This window comes from Microchirus variegatus (genome assembly GCF_963457635.1).
Source record: "Microchirus variegatus genome assembly, chromosome: 22".
Classification (NCBI taxonomy): domain Eukaryota; kingdom Metazoa; phylum Chordata; class Actinopteri; order Pleuronectiformes; family Soleidae; genus Microchirus; species Microchirus variegatus.
Window position 1 is genome coordinate 15,775,476 of NC_139823.1, and position 19,800 is coordinate 15,795,275.

Consider the following 19,800-nt stretch of genomic DNA (forward strand, 5'->3'; position numbering starts at 1 on the left):
TAACACAGCCATTTTTAGACAAACCTTCACAGATGCTACTAGATTTTCTGCTTTTTAATCTAATATTAAAGCCAAGGAAGTACAATAACATGCGACACTTGTTTCACCGCCTCTGTAAAAGTGAGGTTTTCCAGCTGGCTTTCCGACACCAGGAATGTTTCCACCAAACGAATCCAATATGTGAATTTCATGTTGGTATTTTGACATGTGCATCGCTCAGATTGCTGCAACACGTGATCTACTCGGCCGATATTTGACTGATTTATCGAGTCTGAGCAACTGAGCGTGGGTGTGGTTTCTGATTTCGTCACATTTTTTGTGATTTGTGGACGTACTTATGTAACGCCATGACACAAGAACAGTCTGTTCTAATCATTTTCATGATTCTAACTATTTTTTAATTAACTTCTGATCATATTTAGTCAACAATGAAGTGATTGGGTAATAATCATGATGTACTGGGGGGGGGGAGAAATGTCTTAAATGGAGTGGAGCATGATGGTACTTATGATGGAATAATGTGAGTTTAATTTATAGATAATTTAACATAGAACATACAACAATAAAAGGCTTCAGAACGTGTATAATAAAACACGTTTATATATGTGCAGATATACACATTAATAAAGAATAAAAACACATTTATTGCATATTAAAGTTAAATAAAACAGAATAGCCTTTAGCTTTTAACGATTTCATGACAACACATGAATGAGAATGTGCAATGGCAATTATGATATTCTATACAAGTTATTCTATATTGTCGTATGTGTAGGTGTGTATATAACGGGCGTACACTGAGGGTCTAGTTCAGTCAAGTGAATAAAAGTCCACATTTTTGTGAGTGACATATTAAGGATTTAAAGTCAATCTTTTAATATAACACACACAAAAATAACTATTAAACACTTAAAAACATGGGGAAAAGTGAAAAAAATGTTGTTCCAAATTGTGATTTTGGTTTAAATATAATGTTGTTGTTTTGTTTATATTATAAGTGCAATGTTTGTTTATCTCTCCATGTTTTTTTAGTAGTAAATAACTGTCATTAATAAAGGGTAAAAGTGTGTGTGTGTGTGTGTCCGATCATGTTTTGCATCAATGGGTCAAATATGCATGTGCTGAACTTTCAGCATGTTCATAAGCTGCACCACACACACACACGCAGCAACTTAACACGAGCGGCCGCCGCTCTGGACACACGCATCCATCTGCCGGTTATTTAAAGGTCTGACGTTCGATTCCCACACTGCCATCTGTGAGCGAGCAGCGCTGCGACGGAGGCCGATCAAATCCCATCCCCGACTCTTTCTCAGGGAATGGCAAAAATCGAATAAATCAAGCATGCAATCTTTTCATGAACTCACTTCCTGGTTGCCTGTCTTTGATTGTGACCTCATCTCCTCGCCCTGTGGCCTCGCTCTCTCTCTCTCTCCCTGTCACATACTGGGGAAAACAGAGAAAACTACTTCCTCCCTGCTCCGGGCACAGGTTACGCAAATCTTCGCCGGTGGCTTCTCGACATTCAAATGAGTTTGTTTGTGTTGTGTTGTCCTCATTTGGCTGGCAAATCAAACCCACACTTTCCTGCCTCTGCACGACTACTGCTACTGCTGCACCTCTCCATCTTCAAGCCTACCATAAGGGAATAAAAGGAGGAGGAGGAGGAGGAGGAGGCTGGGTAAGCTGTAAGATTATAAATCAAAGGATGATGGCAAAGGCAGGAGCGGGTGAGAGTGTAGAGAGAGAACAATAACCACAGTGCAGAGAGAGAGAGATTGGAGGACAGACGAATTGGACAATAAGCCTTCAGGGACGGAGCAGAAGGTCAAACGCTGTGTCGAGCAGAAGGGAACGTGGTGGCGATGGAGGGTCAGAAACGGGAGAGCGGCACAGGCTGCAGGAAATCATCGGAGGATTAAGTGAGAAAAGATGAGTGATTGTGGTGTCGGAGAGAGAGAGAGAGACAGAAAACATTTCTGTCTCGGTTTCTGTCAACGAAGATCACAATAAAAAAAAATCACTCACAGCGGGGAAGTTTCACGATCGCCAACATACAGTCCTAGTGGTTATTCTTTTTACAGTTTTGAACACATTTTCCCCAGTCCTTCCAGGATCTCTTTACTCATTATTAAATCTGATTTGAAGTCTCTTCACTTGAAAATTTTCACCAGATAATGACATATCCTGAGTCACAAAAACACCATTACTAAAATGAATCTTCAACAATTTTGATATTTGATTAATCAACTTGAGTTTCTGGTTTCTCTGCTCCAAATAACAAACAAAATCATTAGCGCTGGACGCGCTAACTTCGATTAATGGCATGACGACTGACCGGAAAAAGACGAGCGAGACGTCATGTTTACGCGAATCATTGATTTCTTTGTTATTTGGAGCAGAGAAACCAGAACATATTCACGTTTAAGGAGCTGAAAAATCAGAGAAACTCAAATTGATTAATCAATTTGATAAACGCGTTGATAAACGTGCGTTAACCTCGTGCCCAGCACTAGAAATCATTTAGACATTTGAGAACATCAATATTTCCAGATTTGGGAAACACTAATATGCATTTTTGACAATTTATGGACCAAACAATTGGAAAAAATAACCAGCAGACGATTCAATTATGAAAATAACTTAGATTTTTGGGTAATATTCATAATTTTTCATCAGTAACTGACCTCGTTTTGTAACTTTTGTGGACCTAATGTTCGTAACAGTTTCTCTCTGAATCCACAATCTTTCAGAAAACGGGCACTAAAGTCTGTATTTGTATACATTACAGAGCAGAGGATAATTATAACAGGAAATCCTCCCATGCGCCTCCAGATACACAATAATTATAACGTTTTTCCCCCCAAAATATTTACAGAAAGAACAGACGAGAGCACAGTGAACTAAAGGGAGTCTTTTCTGGCTTCACTCTCTGTGCTGTGGTGAAATATACACGAGCAAAAGTGTCCTCCTCCTCCTCCTCCTCCTCCATCTTTATCCAACCTCAGCCTCGCAGCTCTCTGTCCTGCCAGCTCGCCAGCCGGTCGTCCCGCAGGGGAGGGGAGCAGTAATCTGGAAACTGGGGATTAGGAAACGACAGCCTGGCCAGGAGAAATATCCCCCTTTGCTCTCAATCTGGCACGATGGCGGTAACGCGAGCGACTGAGGCAGAGAAGCCGAAAGCCGATGGTGTACGAGATTGACCCCGACAGGAGAGGAGAGAGGAGGAGGCCGCACGCGGCAGCGGAAATCACAAATAAAACTTTAGAGAATGGTGAAAAGTGTTCAGCGGCTGCAGCTGAAGAGGAACGCAGAGTCGAGGTCACTAAAGCCCAATTTATACTCCTGCGTAAAGTGCTCTGCGTAGCTCCGCAGAGTCCTCTGCGTCGACGCAGAACCTGTCGAAGAGCCTCTGCGTCGTCTCCGGGTGCACGGAATATTTTTTAAGTGTCCGTCACTCCGTCAAGGGACTACGGAGACGGCAAGAGCTGCGATTGGTCCTCAGGACAGGCCGAGCTAAGCTGCTCTGTGCCGGCTCTCAGTGCGCTCCGGGCGTCCTGACAGAGGCGGAGCTGATCCCCGCCGATAACGCCGCTGCCGAACTATAAATACGTCATATCTTAACACACACAGCACATGTTTAGACTCTAAATGGCCAATTTCTCGCCTCAAATTATCTTAAAACTGCGTTCCGTGACACAGAAAAGTGAGAAACGGCCACTTTTTCAACAACAACAGTCTTTCTTTCTCGGACGCCATTGCTCACTGTAGCCAGAAGCACAACAACCTTGCGCAGCGACCCCTACTGATCGGGCGGGAAATTGCAGCGAGTGTCCGTCACCACGACGCAGAAGTATAAATGCTCGAGGCGTCTCCGTGGTGACGCAGACGGATAACGCATACGCAGTCGGAGAAGTATAATGTGGCCTTAACAGAGGCACGTAGAGGACCCGTATATCAGATCTGACATTGTCCAGATCCACGTTATTAAAGCTCGGCCTGCGACGACATCTCCATAAAATCTACAGGATGAAACGGAGCTCGTTTTAGCCCCCGAGGGGAAAAAGGGCTAAAAATCACAACAATCTGATAATGTAACGCAATATCGCACAAAAAAAGTGATTAAACCCAGATTATTTGCCGCTGCAATTTGATAAAGTGTTTTTTTACGATGGGGACAACGGTGTCATTACAGCAGTGTGCGTCACACCTTTCTTATTCCAATCACACCTCTCATCTCACACAGGTGACCTACTTCCACAGCCTGAATCACTGCAGCACATTTCATCATTTCTGACTGACATATGTTCTGCATTTAAAAAAAATAAAAAATAAAGGATCATTTTCAACAAGTTAGATTTTCCTGGCGCTCTCATTTTTTCTCATGATTAGTCGCAGTGTTGGAAACTCCAGTTTCCAGAGTCCTGCACCAAACCCCATTGAGAAAACCAGTGTTTTTTTTAGCCTCGCGGTGGACAAAGGAGCTGCAGGTCCGCTGCTGCTTTGTTTGCTTTATTTGTGCCACTAAGGTGAATCTGAAGAAGGATTTCAAACACAGAATGTTTAAAATAACACATTTGGACTAAATGACGGGAGGCAGCAGCGGATAAACGACTCCCGCGTGTCGCGGCGTAAAAAATCACCAGTTTTCTCTATGGGGTTTGGTGTGGGAGAGCGAGTGATTAAATCCATTTAATGACGGGCTGATTGACAGACAATTAATGTTTGGCATTGTACTGCACCAAATGGCGGATGATAAAAAGCTATAATTAGGGTGAAAATACGCACAGATTAATAAAAAAAAAAATCATGGCGCAGTCTGAACGTCATGAATGATGTGGATAAGTGAAGCTGTAAACTCTCCGTCTTGTGGCAGAAAACATAAATTGAAGTGTAAAATCCAGAGGAATGAACATCGGCATCAATCAAAGCGACTTTAAAGAACGTATAACTCTCCTTCGTCTCGGCGTGAGCTGCCTGAACCGTCGGTAAAATCATGATGTGTGTGTGTGTGTGTGTGTGTGTGTGTGTGTGTGTGTGTGTGTGTGTGTGTGTGTGTGCGCGGCTGCTACGCTCAGAGATGAAGAATCGGCTTTATTGCCTATTACATGTACATATAGATATATATACACCGTGTATATATAATAATAAAAAACATAGACATGTCACACAGGCACATATCGTCGTGTGTGTATCCTTTCATTCACAGAGGGTGAGGCACAGTTTAATGTATTCCAGTGCATGGAAACCACACACACACACACACACACACACACACACACACTTTGAAGTGTCCCTGTGGGTGCAGGCCGTGTGGCGTCATTAATTGTACGGTCTTATCTGAGTGGCCCAGGCCTGCCACGGGAAGTTGGATGAAGACAGAGGTGGGGAGGGTGTGTGTGTGTGTGTGTGTTGTGTGTGTGTGTGTGTGTGGATAAAAGGGGGAGGAGGGTGTCTTGGATCAGCTCTCATCCTCACAGGGGAGGCTCCCTGGGTAGTGAGATGTGTCGCAGGAGCTCGATGACAGACACACACACACACACACACACACAAACACACAAACCCACACACACTCTCGCAAATATCTTTCAAAGGCATCTCTTGGCTCCGTCTGAACCAGATCAAGGCAAACAAGGACCCGGTTTCATGGTCCTGGTTGGAACCAACTGCATCACACACACTCACACTCACACAACACACACACAAGATAACGTCAACAGAGAGCCTTTTCACGTAATTATACGGCGTTTTCCCGTCAAGAAACTGGCGTTTTAATGTAAACGTTGTCACTCACACCAACCCACACCAGACCCCATAGAGAAAATCAGCGATTTTAACGTCACACCTCACTGGAGTTGTTGATCCACTGTTGCCTCCATCAGTAAACTCAAATGTGTTATTTTGTAAAATTCGGCATTTAAAAACCCTCGGTCGAATTAACTTAAGTGGCACAAAATGACCACACGAGGCAGCAGTAGACCAGCAGCTCCTGTGTCCCTGTGAGCTAAAATCACTGATTTTCTCTATGGGGTTTGGTGCAGGGACAGAGAGACTTCACTTTCCAGGCACATTTGTCTGTCTTACTGCAGGAATAATAGAGATTTTACCAGATGAGCCTGAACTACTAACCTTTATAATGTAAAGGTTATTATATCATAAAGCTAAAAACTGTACTGTTCTGTACGGACTTTGGTGTGAAGGAGAAATTCCGTTTCCTGTCTGAAAACTCCGTCTAAATTCATCTTTGTCACCGACAACCACACTAAAAAAAAAACTGTATAAAGAGAAAGCGTACGTATTACACTGTGTTATTTTTAGGAGCAGACAAAACGTTTTTGTTTGTTTTTTACGAGCGTGATAACGCGTTATATGCGATGGTGTAAACTTATACTGCCTCGCTCTCGGAGCCAATCGATCAATCTGTTGTGGTGGAAATGGGAGTTGATGTCCGACCTTCTGCGGGTTGTTTACAAGACGCGTCACTGTGAGAATTTGTCTGCTTAGGTCCGCTATTGGCGAGGTGACAGAGGCGATTAGCGCACACACACACACACACACACACACACAGATTCACCTTGGCAAACGCATCATCCCGTTTCCCTTAGATCATTTCTGACTGGACCTAGAGGCAAGAGCAAGTATCTATACTTGATGTCTGGGAAGCAGATCTAATGGTTCACTGATGACAGAGCACTTCACTTCCCTTTTTGGCTTCACGTTCAATTGAAGACCAGATACAAGGGCTTGATTAAAAAAAAAAAAATACAAATGAAGGATCTTTGGCACAAATACGTGACGGAGAGAATTAAAAACGTAGCTGCGGGGTGGGGATTTGTCACCTGGCTCAGCCTCTAAGCGACACAACGTGAATGCTTTGAAATGAAGGTGATGAAACTCCATTACAGTCCTTTCTTAAATCAATGGATCTGGAGTAAATATTGATTTCCAGACACGTATGACTTCAAAAAAATAAATAAAATGTTATGAAGCCACGTGAGGTGAATTTATCGCCGTCGCTCACATTCGCCCGTGATTTAGCCTCGTCTTGGCACGGTTCCTCCGGAATTAGCATCTCAGACAAATCTGTTTCCAAATATATCATAATAAAAAAAAAAAGGTGTTTTCAGGCAAAAACTGCTGCCTGCTGAAGGTTATGGAGGACGGGAGTCTTGGTTTCCGTAGTTATTATCACCTTAGAAACGCACAGAGCTGCCTCTCAGCCTCCAGAGAGACCTGTCGTAGAGTCGTAGAGTCGTAACACCCCCCCCCCCCTCCACACACACACACACACACTGCCGCAGCAACCCAGGCAACACCATTATCCAGGTCATGTGGGAGAAGGAATTTCATCATCGGTGTAATGTGCTTCGGTGGATGTGGATGTTTGTGTGTAACCTACAAAAGAGCTGGACGTGCATGCAGGTGTGTGGTTTTTTTTACGTGATATTTTGGGTCCAGACTGAGATCGCAGCACTAGCTTAAGTCTACAACATCAACAACAACCTTTTAATAGTGCTGGCTGGGCGCGCTAACGGCATCATGCGCGTCCTTTTCCGGTTAACGTGCCTTAACCTAAGCAGTCGCTCTCCTGCACCAAAGTCCTTAGAGAACATCAGCGTGTTTACGTCACAGCACACAGGAGACGTCGATCCACTTCTGCCTCCATCTGCAAGTTCTGTCATGTGACTTTTTGACGTCCGTATCTGAAATCCTTTGTTCGGATTTACCTCAGTGACACAAACTTGCCACACGAGGCAGCAGTGGACCAGCAACTCCTGTGTCCCCTGTGAGCTAAAAACGCAGATTTTCTCTATGGACTTTGGTGGCGGGAGAGTGGGCGGTTTACAAACTTCACTTTCCTGTTTTAAAAAGTCCGTCTTTCCATACGCTGAAGACATTGTGAGCATGTTGCATCACTTTGGTCTTGTTTTAATGATGAACGATTTCAGTAATTATCAGGGATAATGTACCTTGACTGCATCCCTTTCCCCCCATCATGTCATGTCATCTTCTCTTAATGGGCCATGTCACAATAAACTATCCATATTAGAGCTTTCAGATTGTTGCATTCATAGCATATAAACACAGATTTATGTAGCCACGCGGCATCTTTACATCTTTGCTTTATATCATTTTTCACCAACTACGTTTGCAGCAACAAATAGAAAACTCATTCGAGGCTAATTGTGAGTCGAGGTCACCCTTCATCAGTGCTGTTATTAGAGGTCATTTGTGAATGAGGGTGCGTGGGCTGATGAGTGTGTATATGTGGAGTTGTCATTAGTGGTAATGAGCGCCACATCCACACATTGTAGTTAACACAATCACAATAGAAGGAACTTTACCAACTCTCTCTCACATTTTCCTGCTTAAACTTGCCTTCAATTATGGACTAAATGACTCTGGAATAATGATGTTGCATAGTTATGATCAATATCAGAGACGCAAGAGGACAAATTAGGCTGCACTCGTACGTATGGATCACTTTAAAGGTACATTTATGAACAGAAATGTAATACACGGACCATAATTATGTTTGTATGAGTGTATAATCTTAAAAACGTACAAATATGTTTGCCTTTTTTTCCCTTTATTGAGTACTTTAGCTAAGACGGCCACCATCTTGTGCTGCCATGTTGCCACGGACAAACCATTTTGAAACCAAAGCTTAATATGCAAATGAGGAATAACTAGATTTCTGGTATGCAAAGGCCACCGTAGTTCACTTGGGAAAAGGAACCGTGAGAGAAGAGGCAGAATCAACGTTAGATATCACTACTTCTTACACGGTGAACCTTTCAACACTTGGGTTAAGCGCTAACGGCTGCTATCAGATGCTAGCAGAGCAATGTCAGTCTGGGTCGACTTTGCTGAAAGTTGCTAAATCAGTACAGCAACGCGATCTGTTGGACAAACACGCCGACAATGAGGGCTAAAATTAGTGCTGGGCGTGTTAACGGCGTCAACGTTAACGCACGGCGATGCTTGTAGCTTTGTAGCGATGCTCTTTTCGTTTAATAAACATACTGCTCCATTTCCACTGTAGGTGCGCTAACGAAGATAGCGGTGCTAACTGTTAAACGGTGCCCGGACTCCGGCGGCGCGTCACGTAAACATGACGTCACGCGCATCTTCTTCCGGTCAGTCGTCATGGAAACGAGTCGTGCGTTATACAAAAGGGATTTTCCCACGTTGTTGTTGTCTTAATGATATTAACAGAAACAGGATAAAGGTCAACAAACGTTTCAGTCGTTGCCTCCACCGTCACGGTTTCACAAATCTGGAACTTGGAACTACCGCAGAGAATCACATCAAACAGGAGGGGTTTCCACACACACACACACACACACAAACGCATGTACAGCTAGATTACTTCTATCAAACAAACACAGGAAGTCAGCATCTCTTATGCAGACCAAACAGGAAAGAGATGCAGAAATAGCAGGGGACGGTCAAAAACACCCTGTCCAAAAATCTCCTCTGCTACAGTCTCTCTCGTGTTTAAACAGACATATAGTCTTTCGGTTTTCCTCTTCCTGAGACTACCACTTTTTCAAACATCCATTTTTATCTCCAAGTCCACGTTTATGACAGATTCACCTCCAGTCCACAGCGATTCCACACACACCCACGACGAGCAGACCTTTACATTTCCCAACAAAATTGCAATTTCACACTTGGACTCCCGAGAGGACTTGTCGACAAGCGACAGCTGACGGGGGGCCACGTCGCCCCCCAAAACCCGAGATGTATGACTTTCATAAACCCTCTGAACTGTGAATCCTGAAGCCGAGGGCACGCAGCATATCAGCGACGTGGGTGACACCGCGGCCTTTTGCAGGAGAAAGGAGTGAGCGATTAATCTGCTGAAGAATGGACTGCAGAGAAAAAGAAAGGAGTATGGGTACAGAAGACAAGGAATGACACAAATAAAACAGACCTAATTATAGTCCAAGCACCAGGCACCTGAAGACTACACTGCTATGGCAACCCTGCACACAAAGGACAATGAGCGCAGACATGGGAAGAGCAAAGTGAGAGGATGAGGGAATGAGATCATCGCTGCGAGTGGAGGAAAAAACAAAGAGCCTCGTGGGTATTTCGGGGGGGGGTTTATCGAGGAGGGGAAGCTTCATCGTTAGGCAGAAGCCTTCTCCGAAAGATCCAGCATCTTCCAAATAATGAGTCAGCAAACCTCGGCGAAAATCAAAAATGCACCGAGGCAAAGTGGTTTATGAGAGCGTGCAGCCATTTAATGGAAATAAATAAGTGCGTTGATAGGATGAAAACTAGTAGAGGAGGGGGAAAGAGCCAGGGAGTCTAACAGGGGAATAATATCTCTCCAGTGTGAATAGCTTGTACTTGGATTCAGGTCTTTGGATATGTGGTTGTAGACAGACTTTGCCAACAGGAAAGTGACATTTCCGCTCCTGCACCCAAGTCTATAGAGAAAATCGCCGTTTTTAACTCATAGAGTTTAAGGGCCAATTCCAATTCCTATCTTAACCCTTAATCTTAACTGGCCCTCAAAACCAAGTGTTGAGGGTTATTTTGTCACTTAGAAATGGGACACCCCTTAAATGCAGATACGTCTTCAGACTGTGGGGGGCAGAATAACGCGAAAGCTGCGTCCAGTCTTTCAACTCCAAAAAAGAAGAAGAAGAAGAAGAACACATTTACGTCAGGATTATTTATTACGATCCGTTTGTCGGTCAAGTTATTAGGTTGTCAGTTAGTTATAAGATGATACAAATACCACAACCACGGACATATTCAGCTGACAGTTACCACACACCACGGCTTATTGAAAAGTAAACCATAGCAAACCATCGCTTGTCCGCACCGGCCAGCTATTGACAAAAGATCGTGAAATAAAAATAAATGTTACGCTAAAATGACGTCAGTAATCCATAATATGGGCCTAAACTAAGATAATACAATGGTTTTCATCATTTTTATATCTCTATTGACAAAGAAAATACCTCATGTGTAGCGTACTCGTTTCGCTGCTTTCGACGCCATCTTTGTTTTGTCACAACACGCAATGCATTCTGGGTAGCCCTTGCTCCCAAGGGTGGTCTCGGAAAATCTCAATATTGAGGACGATACAGCCCTTAAACTTCAACCTCAACTTAATTTCTCTGAGAATCGGGACAGCACTTGCACTAGAGGGAGCGCACATTTTTGAGATTGAGGGCTAAGCAAGGAATTGGAATTCACCCTAACTCATGAAGTCTGCGTCACTGACGTAAATCTGAACGATGGGTTATGGATGGATTAATAGATTTTGGTATGGGAGCGAGACTGGTTTACAAATGTCAGTTTCCTGCTGGAAAATAATCTAACAGTAAGGAAAAAGCAGCAGACATACGGGTGGGGGGGGGGGGCATATCAAATCAATATTTCTGTATGGCTTATAAATAATCATCTGGATATTTTATCCCGAAATACGAGACATACTGGACTCGTGAAACGTTTTCTTTGGAGAGTGAGAGTGACAACACACAGTAAATACGCTCTAAAATAAAAGATCTACTGTTTACGACCCTTTCATTTCACATCATACTTTATTCCATTGGCTTTTAAATGTTAAATGAAGGATATTAGGCTCCTTTAAAACCAGCAAACATCACAGACACCTTATCATGAAATCTCATGACTCATGTGTCAGTAGCTCCTAAAAAAAACCCACACTTCACGCTGAAACTCGGCCACTAAACAAACCGATTGCTGCAGCATCCATTAGTCACAGGGGAGTGAAGCCACACATGAATATCCATGATTAAAAGGCTGATTGTATCGGTCATGGTTCAGATGATCTATCTAAAGGTCATCTCTCAGGGGGGAAGGTCAGCCTCTGTGCCACATACTCGCACTTATGACGAGTGGGGAGACGCTTTGTGGACGCACTTGACGCTGCCGCTGAATAATCTGAGCAGGTCGGGGCAATGTGTTTCCGGGCGTATTATTTATATTGTGTAAGAACAGCAGCTTAGTCAGCAGCAGCAGCAGCGACGACGGCTAGAGTGGGTCTTTAATGACGCACTGCTGATATTTACAGATGGAAATAAGCGTCCGGTGGTGGTGGTGGCGATGATGGTGATGATGAACGGGCGCCGCGTGCAGGCTCCGAGAATGCTGCGCTCCACCGAGGATTGACAGGTAATAAAGTGGAGGTGTGCGCACGTACATGTTTGACCTATTAAAGCAAATTATGAGTCAGTCGTAAAAGAGGAAGAGGAAAGAGAGACGAAGGGGGAGGCGGACTGAGTTACAACACCGCACTGGTGAATGCTAATGCTTAGGCCCTCGTGAGCTCTTTGTACCTGTGTAAACAGTAAAAAAAAAGGGCTTGATCCCAATTCTATAAATGCTGTAGCACAGATGCTAGACCTGTAACGGTCAAATAAAGCTTAATTTGAACGGTTATATTACACAATCGCAGAAACAGGGTCGGGATGAACCAAGCCAGATTTGTTCACAGAATCATTCAGTACTTCCTGCATGACCGGAGATAAATACACCTCTGTTAAATACTGAGATTTTAAACATTTAGAAGATAAAGTTCTATTTAGAGCTCACATAGAGTGGTCCTTTCATACATATGTGAGTTATGGAGGTCTACTTACATACATGAACTTGTTTTTATGGTCAAAAACCTCCTCTTTGCTGTAAATCTCTCCTCACTGAAGCTCTCCTCAGCCACGCTGTTTCAGACTGAAATCTCACCCCCAGAAGACAGAACTGTGTTGCGATTGGCCAGCCAACTACAGCTTTCCCAACTGTCTTTTGATTGGCCAGGTAACTTGGAAGTGACCTAATTAGCACACCAGCTCTCAGAAGCGCAGCTCCCCCTTCTGGAACGGTGGATGCACTGCGACTCATTATCAAAACATTGTTTTAGCTGCGTTTAAAAAGGGCTTCGTCACGACTCCCCGCCGCAGTCCCTTTTTACGACTTTGACCCGGAGTCAGAAGACATTGTCGCAAGTGACACACCTCCACAACGGACATTCAGACCAGGAGGATCCGCTGTTTAGGATAAATGCTGTTTACGTAACCGGACCGGGTTCTATGGGAGCTTTAACTGATCTACAGTTCGACATCGTTGGATTTGATTCTTGCGTCGGACGTCGCACTGGTGACTCGTCCAGTGACGACACTCTCTGACCAATCAGTGACCGGTCTCAGCTCGCTCGGAAGAAAAGGTACCACCACTGACGGAGAAGCACAAAACACTGAGTAGAGTGCAGCGATAAATGCATTACCCACATCATTCTCAACGGACCAGTTCACATCAATTCAAGCTCGGGAGGAGCAAAAGCCACAGTCTAGGGCGTCATCGCTATGGATTGAGCTGCTGTTGCTGTTGCAAAACCTTGGGCATTGATAAACATCCGATGAAAAACAGATGTTGGTGCAATCGTTTTTCCACTGTTTCTATCACATTTGACTCACAATTCCCCGCTGGCTGTAGTTTTTATGTCCCTGCGACCATTAAAAATGAAGTTATTGGTCCGAAATAGCCGCGCTGGGGTGTTACCAAGATGGCTGCAGAGACACTCTGCTGAGCAGGACTGTAATTACAGCAAACCTTCAAATGATTTTCACTGCACAATGCAGGTATTTGAAAAAGAAAAACAGGAATAATCTGTCCTCGGTGATCACCAGCAGCTGATCCACGTTATCAGACAGCACAGAAAGACGGCTTCCAGAGCAGCGCAAGAGAGACAACAGTATGAAAAGGTCAGGAATTCTTTTCTCCAGGACAGACAGAGCTGGACGGGGACATTAATTGGGAGAGCTGCAGTGTCACTGTTGTTGTTGACACAACCAAGATAGACAATGTCGGCTGTTTAAACAAACCGAGTTTCTATGGCACAGCTCTTTGCACGGCAGGGAGGGAAGGAAACCGAAAAACAGAAAATGAGAAAAAAGGGATTTCATATCTCATCATGAAGAGGACATTCAGTCCTGAAAACATAACGGGATTCACAGTTTGCCAAAAAGAAGGGAGGTCAGGCACAGAGAGAGAGATGGTGGTGGTGCTCTTTGATTCTCTGACTCATAATCTGATCAGGAATAACAAAAAAACCCACAACAACAACAACAACGTCGCCGACGGTAAAAGCCTCTGACAATTCTGATTAGATTGCTGCTGATTGCTGCTCGTCTGGATCCAATTTACAACCAGAAGCCCCAGAGGAAGGCGATAAATTATTTTATCTGGGTCAAGTGACGAACCAAACAGCCGTTTACAAAAAGCAGCACAACTATTTTCATCTTCTAATTCACGTTCTTAATGGAATCGCTTTATTCTACGTCTTAAAGTCGGCTAATTGCAAAAACGAAATAAAGCCCCGAAGACGTCATAGTTTGTCCAACCATCCCTTGTAAATACACTAATAATTATAAATGCTATCCTTTCCATTGTCTGGTAAATCAATCGACTTAAATGTGTTTTTCTTTTGGGGGGTTTTCTGAGATGCTTTCTGCAAAATCAATACCACTTTTGTGTGTACGATACCAAGTATCTACCAATACCGATGTCCGATAAAAGTAATTTTAAAAGTCATTATCATCCCTAATTAGGGGTGGGAATCACTGGATATGTCAAGATGTGATCCACGATACCAATAATATCGCGATATCAATAATAGTTTGGTGAATATCAATATATTGCAATATTTCTGTTTCTCAAACCTGGAAATGATGGTTTTTAAATTGTCTTGTTTTTGGATTTGGAGTCAAGAAATCAGAAAGTAGAGTCGCAACTGCTCCATAAAGTTACAGTATACGCTGATGACACATATATCACGATGAATTCAAGAATTTCTTCCATTGTTCACACAATACTTCAATTTAGTCATTTAGTGCATAAAATGATGTTTCTCAAATGTCTTCTTTTGTCCACAAACCAACAATTATTACATTTTAATGATTTCGTCCGTGAAACTCTTAACAGTTTTCTCCACCATAAACTCCCTTTTCTCCGGGCAGGTAACTTCAACTCAAGTATCGTCATTCATTTGATGAGCGCCACCATGAGGAGACATCGAGTAACGACACCTTGAAACTGGCAGGGACCGTTTACGTTTAGAGCAGCTTAATTTGTAAAATTCAAATATCGATATTAGCTCTGGCGTATCGATTGTCGTATTTGCACAGGGAAGAGCGGTAATATATCCAACAAAATCAATGCATCGACCTCACCCCTGAAGTGGACAGTATATATCTACCAAAAGAAAAAGACGAATTGAAGAGCAGGTTGGAGACACGATGGTGTCATAGTTCCTGTTAAACTGCAGCGTGAGCAGCACAGAAAGTGCCAGACAGTGAAACACCGGCGGTGCACTGCCAACGGGGCCTAATGGCATTAGATTTTCTTAATAAGAAGAGAGGGCTCGTCCGCCCCGGGCTGAAAAACTGCAGCACGAACACAAACACATTCTACAAAACACACAAAGAGCCGGAATCCAGCTCCCACACTGTCCACACACTCCGAGGGTGCACGTACTGGGCGGAACCATCAGGAAACGCTGCTTCCTCGAGCTGCGTGTGAGGCCAAAAAAACAAGCCGAGACTAGATTAAAAACTGACAACGTCTAATTTTATGATACACGCTCTTAACACTAAATATCACATTTCATCACCTCCCGCCTTTGATAATGTAAACACGGGCCTCGGGAGGGTTTAAAGTTTGTTTTAAGCAATGTAAGCAAAGGATCTCGAACAAAGCAGACATTTTGTTTGAAGAGCAGCGTTACACACCGCTCGTTCCAACTGCACTGATTATAGTCGGCCAGCAGCCACAGTTCACCTCATTCTGGGATAAACCAAACCCTGAACAGTGACGCTAGCCAAGAAAACTGCAAGAAGCGACCTAGATGAAGCGGAAATCCTGATATAGTACGCCGTTAAAGTTGTTATTATTTCCAAGTTATTCTTGATATCCCACACATTTGAACCGCAGTTGCTTCCTAAACCACAATTGCAGGTCTTGTGCTGGTCACAGGAATGTGTAATTTATCTCCCCGACGAGGTCACGCTGTAAATAATATCCACCTGAGGCAAAAACGCACACATCACAACCACAAGATAAAGCAGTCATTCCCAAAGTAAATTAACCTTTACGTTAATAAAACAACAATGGCTGCTTTACCTGTTCAAAATAAGCAGTTAAATAGTCGGAAATGTTAAATTATGCACACATCTGCTCTGAGTTTTGGGAAATAGTATTAAAATTGCACATTTAAATGGGGGGGAAAACCCCATTGATTCAAATGTGTTCACAGAAAACAGGAACTGACTTCTTTCATCGACGCACAAACAAATTTATGTCACTTTAATGTGTTCACATTAACACGATTTCCTGACAGAATGTCGTGTTTTTACAGTGTACATGTTCACAAAGCGGTTTCAAACAATGACTCGCAGTGATTATAGGTCGCTATGTCCTCTAAAAACGGTGTTATATTGAACATGTGATTCATGGTGTGACTGTAATTAAACGAAATTCGGGTGAATTGGCGAGTTTAAGACGGAGAAAGGGCAACAAAGAGGGTCGTTGGCTTCACAGGTTTCTCCCCGAGCCTCCATAAATGCTGCAGTGCACCGCCGCCATCTTACTTCACTACTCTCTCTCCCGTGTGATGATGAAATATGAGGCAGGGCGACATTAAATGTTCCCTCGCGGCGCGTTTTTAGGGCATTTTAACGCCTTTATTTGTGTTATTTACAAACACAAACGTGGCCTTTTTTACTCTTTATCAGCGCAAAAGACAAAAGACTCGTCTTGTTGACAAATCACATCCCTCAAAAACACGCCCACTCCCTTAAAATCGAGCCCTCGGGATACGAAACATATTAAACGGCACAACGACAATAATATTAATAGTAATAACCATAACATGTCACGTCATTTACTGTCAAAATAATTATCTTCGCCGACTCATCTCATTACATCACTTAACACGGGTTAAAAAGGGAGACTTAACCACAAATACAAATTTTTTTAAATCAAACATGTGTCATTTATTAAACGTTTGTGCTTCCTGTTACGGAGTTTACTCGCAAAACAGCGATAAACGTAAACAAATTGTCTTAACGGTTATATAATATTGTTGAACGCAGCGTGTATTCCCGTTAAAGAAAAATGCCGAAACGTCCACAAATCAGTGCAAAGCGACACGGCATTTTCACTGACACTTCCGCCTTACGCCTTCAAAATAAAACGGCAACGGCGAAGCCTGCAGTAATAAAATCGTTATTTACATGATTTAAATCGCCTAACGTGAAATTATCCAACTCAAATGTTCCAATATGGTGGTAAAAGCGTATACGCTAGCTCATTTCTTTGTGACGTATTCCGTTTAAAAACTGCGTTTCTGCCGTAGGTTAGCTTGGGTGCTAACCGACAGCGTCGTAGGTTAGCCTGCGTGCTAACCGACAAACTCACACTTGTATCATTCAATCCCCGTGAATTTAACTACGTTGACTGTATAATTGAGTAATAGTGACAAATACATGCTAATTGTTTTATTTTGCAGGTGCCGAACGCTTCGCTTCCGCCCTTGCTACGACGCTATTGACTCCGCAGCAACATGGTGGAAAATGGCACAAATTCTCCCACAGAAGAGAGAGGGGGAGAAAAAAAAGGAGGATTATTTCTTACCTCGGCGGCGAAAGTCGAAGCCGCTACAAGCAGCAGCAGCAGTGAAGCCACTCGGTCCCACGTCATGGTTTCTCCGGTAAAAGACGCTCCTGAACGCGGCGTTTTTTTTGTTAGCGAGCTGTGCTCCGGGCAGTGGAACAATGAGTGTGTGCGTGTGCAGTCTGCGCCGGTGACTCCCGTTGTCTGACGGTGACTGAGGCTGAGGCTGCACAGCTGCTCACAGTGGATCACCTGACCACAGCCCACGAGTGGGATTAACATACACACACACACACACACACTCTCATGCACACACACTTCCTATGTTTTGTTTATTTGTTTATTTATGTGAAAACAACAACAATAACAAAATATTTTAAAAACACTTCACATCACATTTTTAATTTATATAACAGCGAGGAAACACTTAAAAAAAAAAATTACAATAATTCCCTGACACCATTATTCACAGTTGCATTACTATCAATTAAACGCATTTAAAGGGGTAGTTTTTTTTTAAAAAAAGGATAGTTCGGAATTTTGGACATGAGACCTATTTTCCAACTCAGCATTTGACCAGCAGCTCCTGTGTCCCTGTGAGCTAAAATCACATGTTTTCTCTATGGACTTCGGTGCGGGAGAGTGAGCGCTTAAAAAAACAGATCAGAAACGTTAGATTTTAAAGGTGCGTTATGTAATAAATCTAAAGCAACTGGCCATAAAATCCTCCTAATATGTCACAGAGACTCAGGAATAATGTTCATATAACAAACTGACAAAATATTTGCAGTAAAAAATACATTTTGCAGACTGCAAATCATCTTTTGGCATGTGGCGCCACCTACCGCTGTCTACCAGTCATTGCAGTCAGTAGAGTCTCAGCTGCCAAGCAACCACGGGTTGCCAGTTTCGTCAAAAAACGCTATTTTGAATTTGAATGTAGTAACGTAATGTTTTTGGCCACATTCTCACCTTTAAAGATGCCATATGTCAGCTGAGACTGATTTCAAAACATAAACATGATTTGAAGTCTGCAAAATATTTTTTTAAGCAAATATTTTGTCTGTACTGTCTCTGTGACATATTAGGAGGATTTTATGGCCAGTTGCTTTAGATTTATTACATAATGCACCTTTTAAAATCTAACGTTTCTGACGTTTTTTTTTAACCGCTCACTCTCCCGCACCAAAGTCCATAGAGAAAACCAGTGATTTTAGCTCACAGGGACACAGGAGCTGCTGGTCAAATGCTGCCTCGTGTGGTCAAATTGTGTCATTGAGATGAATCTGAGCAAAGGTTTTTAAATGCCGAATTTGACAAAATAACAAATTTTTAATTGACTGGCAGAGGCAGAAGTGGATTATCAACTCCTGTGTGCTGTGATGTTAAATTGCTGATTTGGTGTGGGAGAGTGAGCGGTTTACAAAATGACACAAACGTCAGTTTTAGGAGGGGGAAAAATGCTGTGCAACGGTGAGATCAAGTTACGTTTTATGTGACGAACCTTTTGTTAAGTGGCTAAAACCTGTTTTTTTTTTGCTGTCCCCAGTTCAGTTTCAAGTACGGCGACAAGAACACAGTCCTTTCAAGTCGTCCACGTCGTCACGACCAGGATTAGTCGCATTTTTCACTTCCATCCAACACACACACATAGGCACAGATCGAGTGAGTGAATGTCCGTCGTAATCCCGAACCTCCACGCTCACAAAAGTGGTCTTCACCTCCATCACAGCAGCAGGATGAGAGTATCCTGACCCCCAGATTCTTAGATTATTGTTCATTACCTCATTCACAAACTCCAGAATCCGGCTCCACAAAATTGCACAGGGCCGCCCTTTTTCATTTTAAAGAGACGGTTTATGTGAAATTCACATATAGTCGTAGAAAAAAAAAACAGATTTCATCCATTCATCAAAAGGCACACCTAAACCACTCACTCCCTGCACCAAACCCCATAGAGAAAACAGGCGATTTTACATCACAGCGCACAGGAGTTGTCGGGTTAGTCGTCGATCCACTGCTGACTCTAATAGTCAGCTCAAATGTGTTATTTTGAACAATTCTGGGTCATTCAGATGTATCTCAGTGACACAAAGTGACCACACGAGGCAGCAGTGGACCAGCAACTGCTGCATCTCCATGAGCTAA

The 19,800-nt window shown here is 43.1% G+C and overlaps 1 protein-coding gene across 1 annotated transcript in view; it reads right to left on the reverse strand.

Annotated features, from left to right (window-relative positions):
- The window catches only part of appa (amyloid beta (A4) precursor protein a), a 40,606-nt gene extending 22,772 nt beyond the window's left edge, over nucleotides 1–17,834 (reverse strand). Inside the window, exon 1 of the mRNA XM_083908860.1 lies at nucleotides 17,674–17,834. Within this exon, the coding sequence (XP_083764986.1) occupies nucleotides 17,674–17,739 (66 nt within the window). The 5' untranslated portion in view covers nucleotides 17,740–17,834. The remainder of the gene's footprint in view (nucleotides 1–17,673) is intronic.
- Between the last annotated feature and the right edge of the window lie 1,966 nt (nucleotides 17,835–19,800).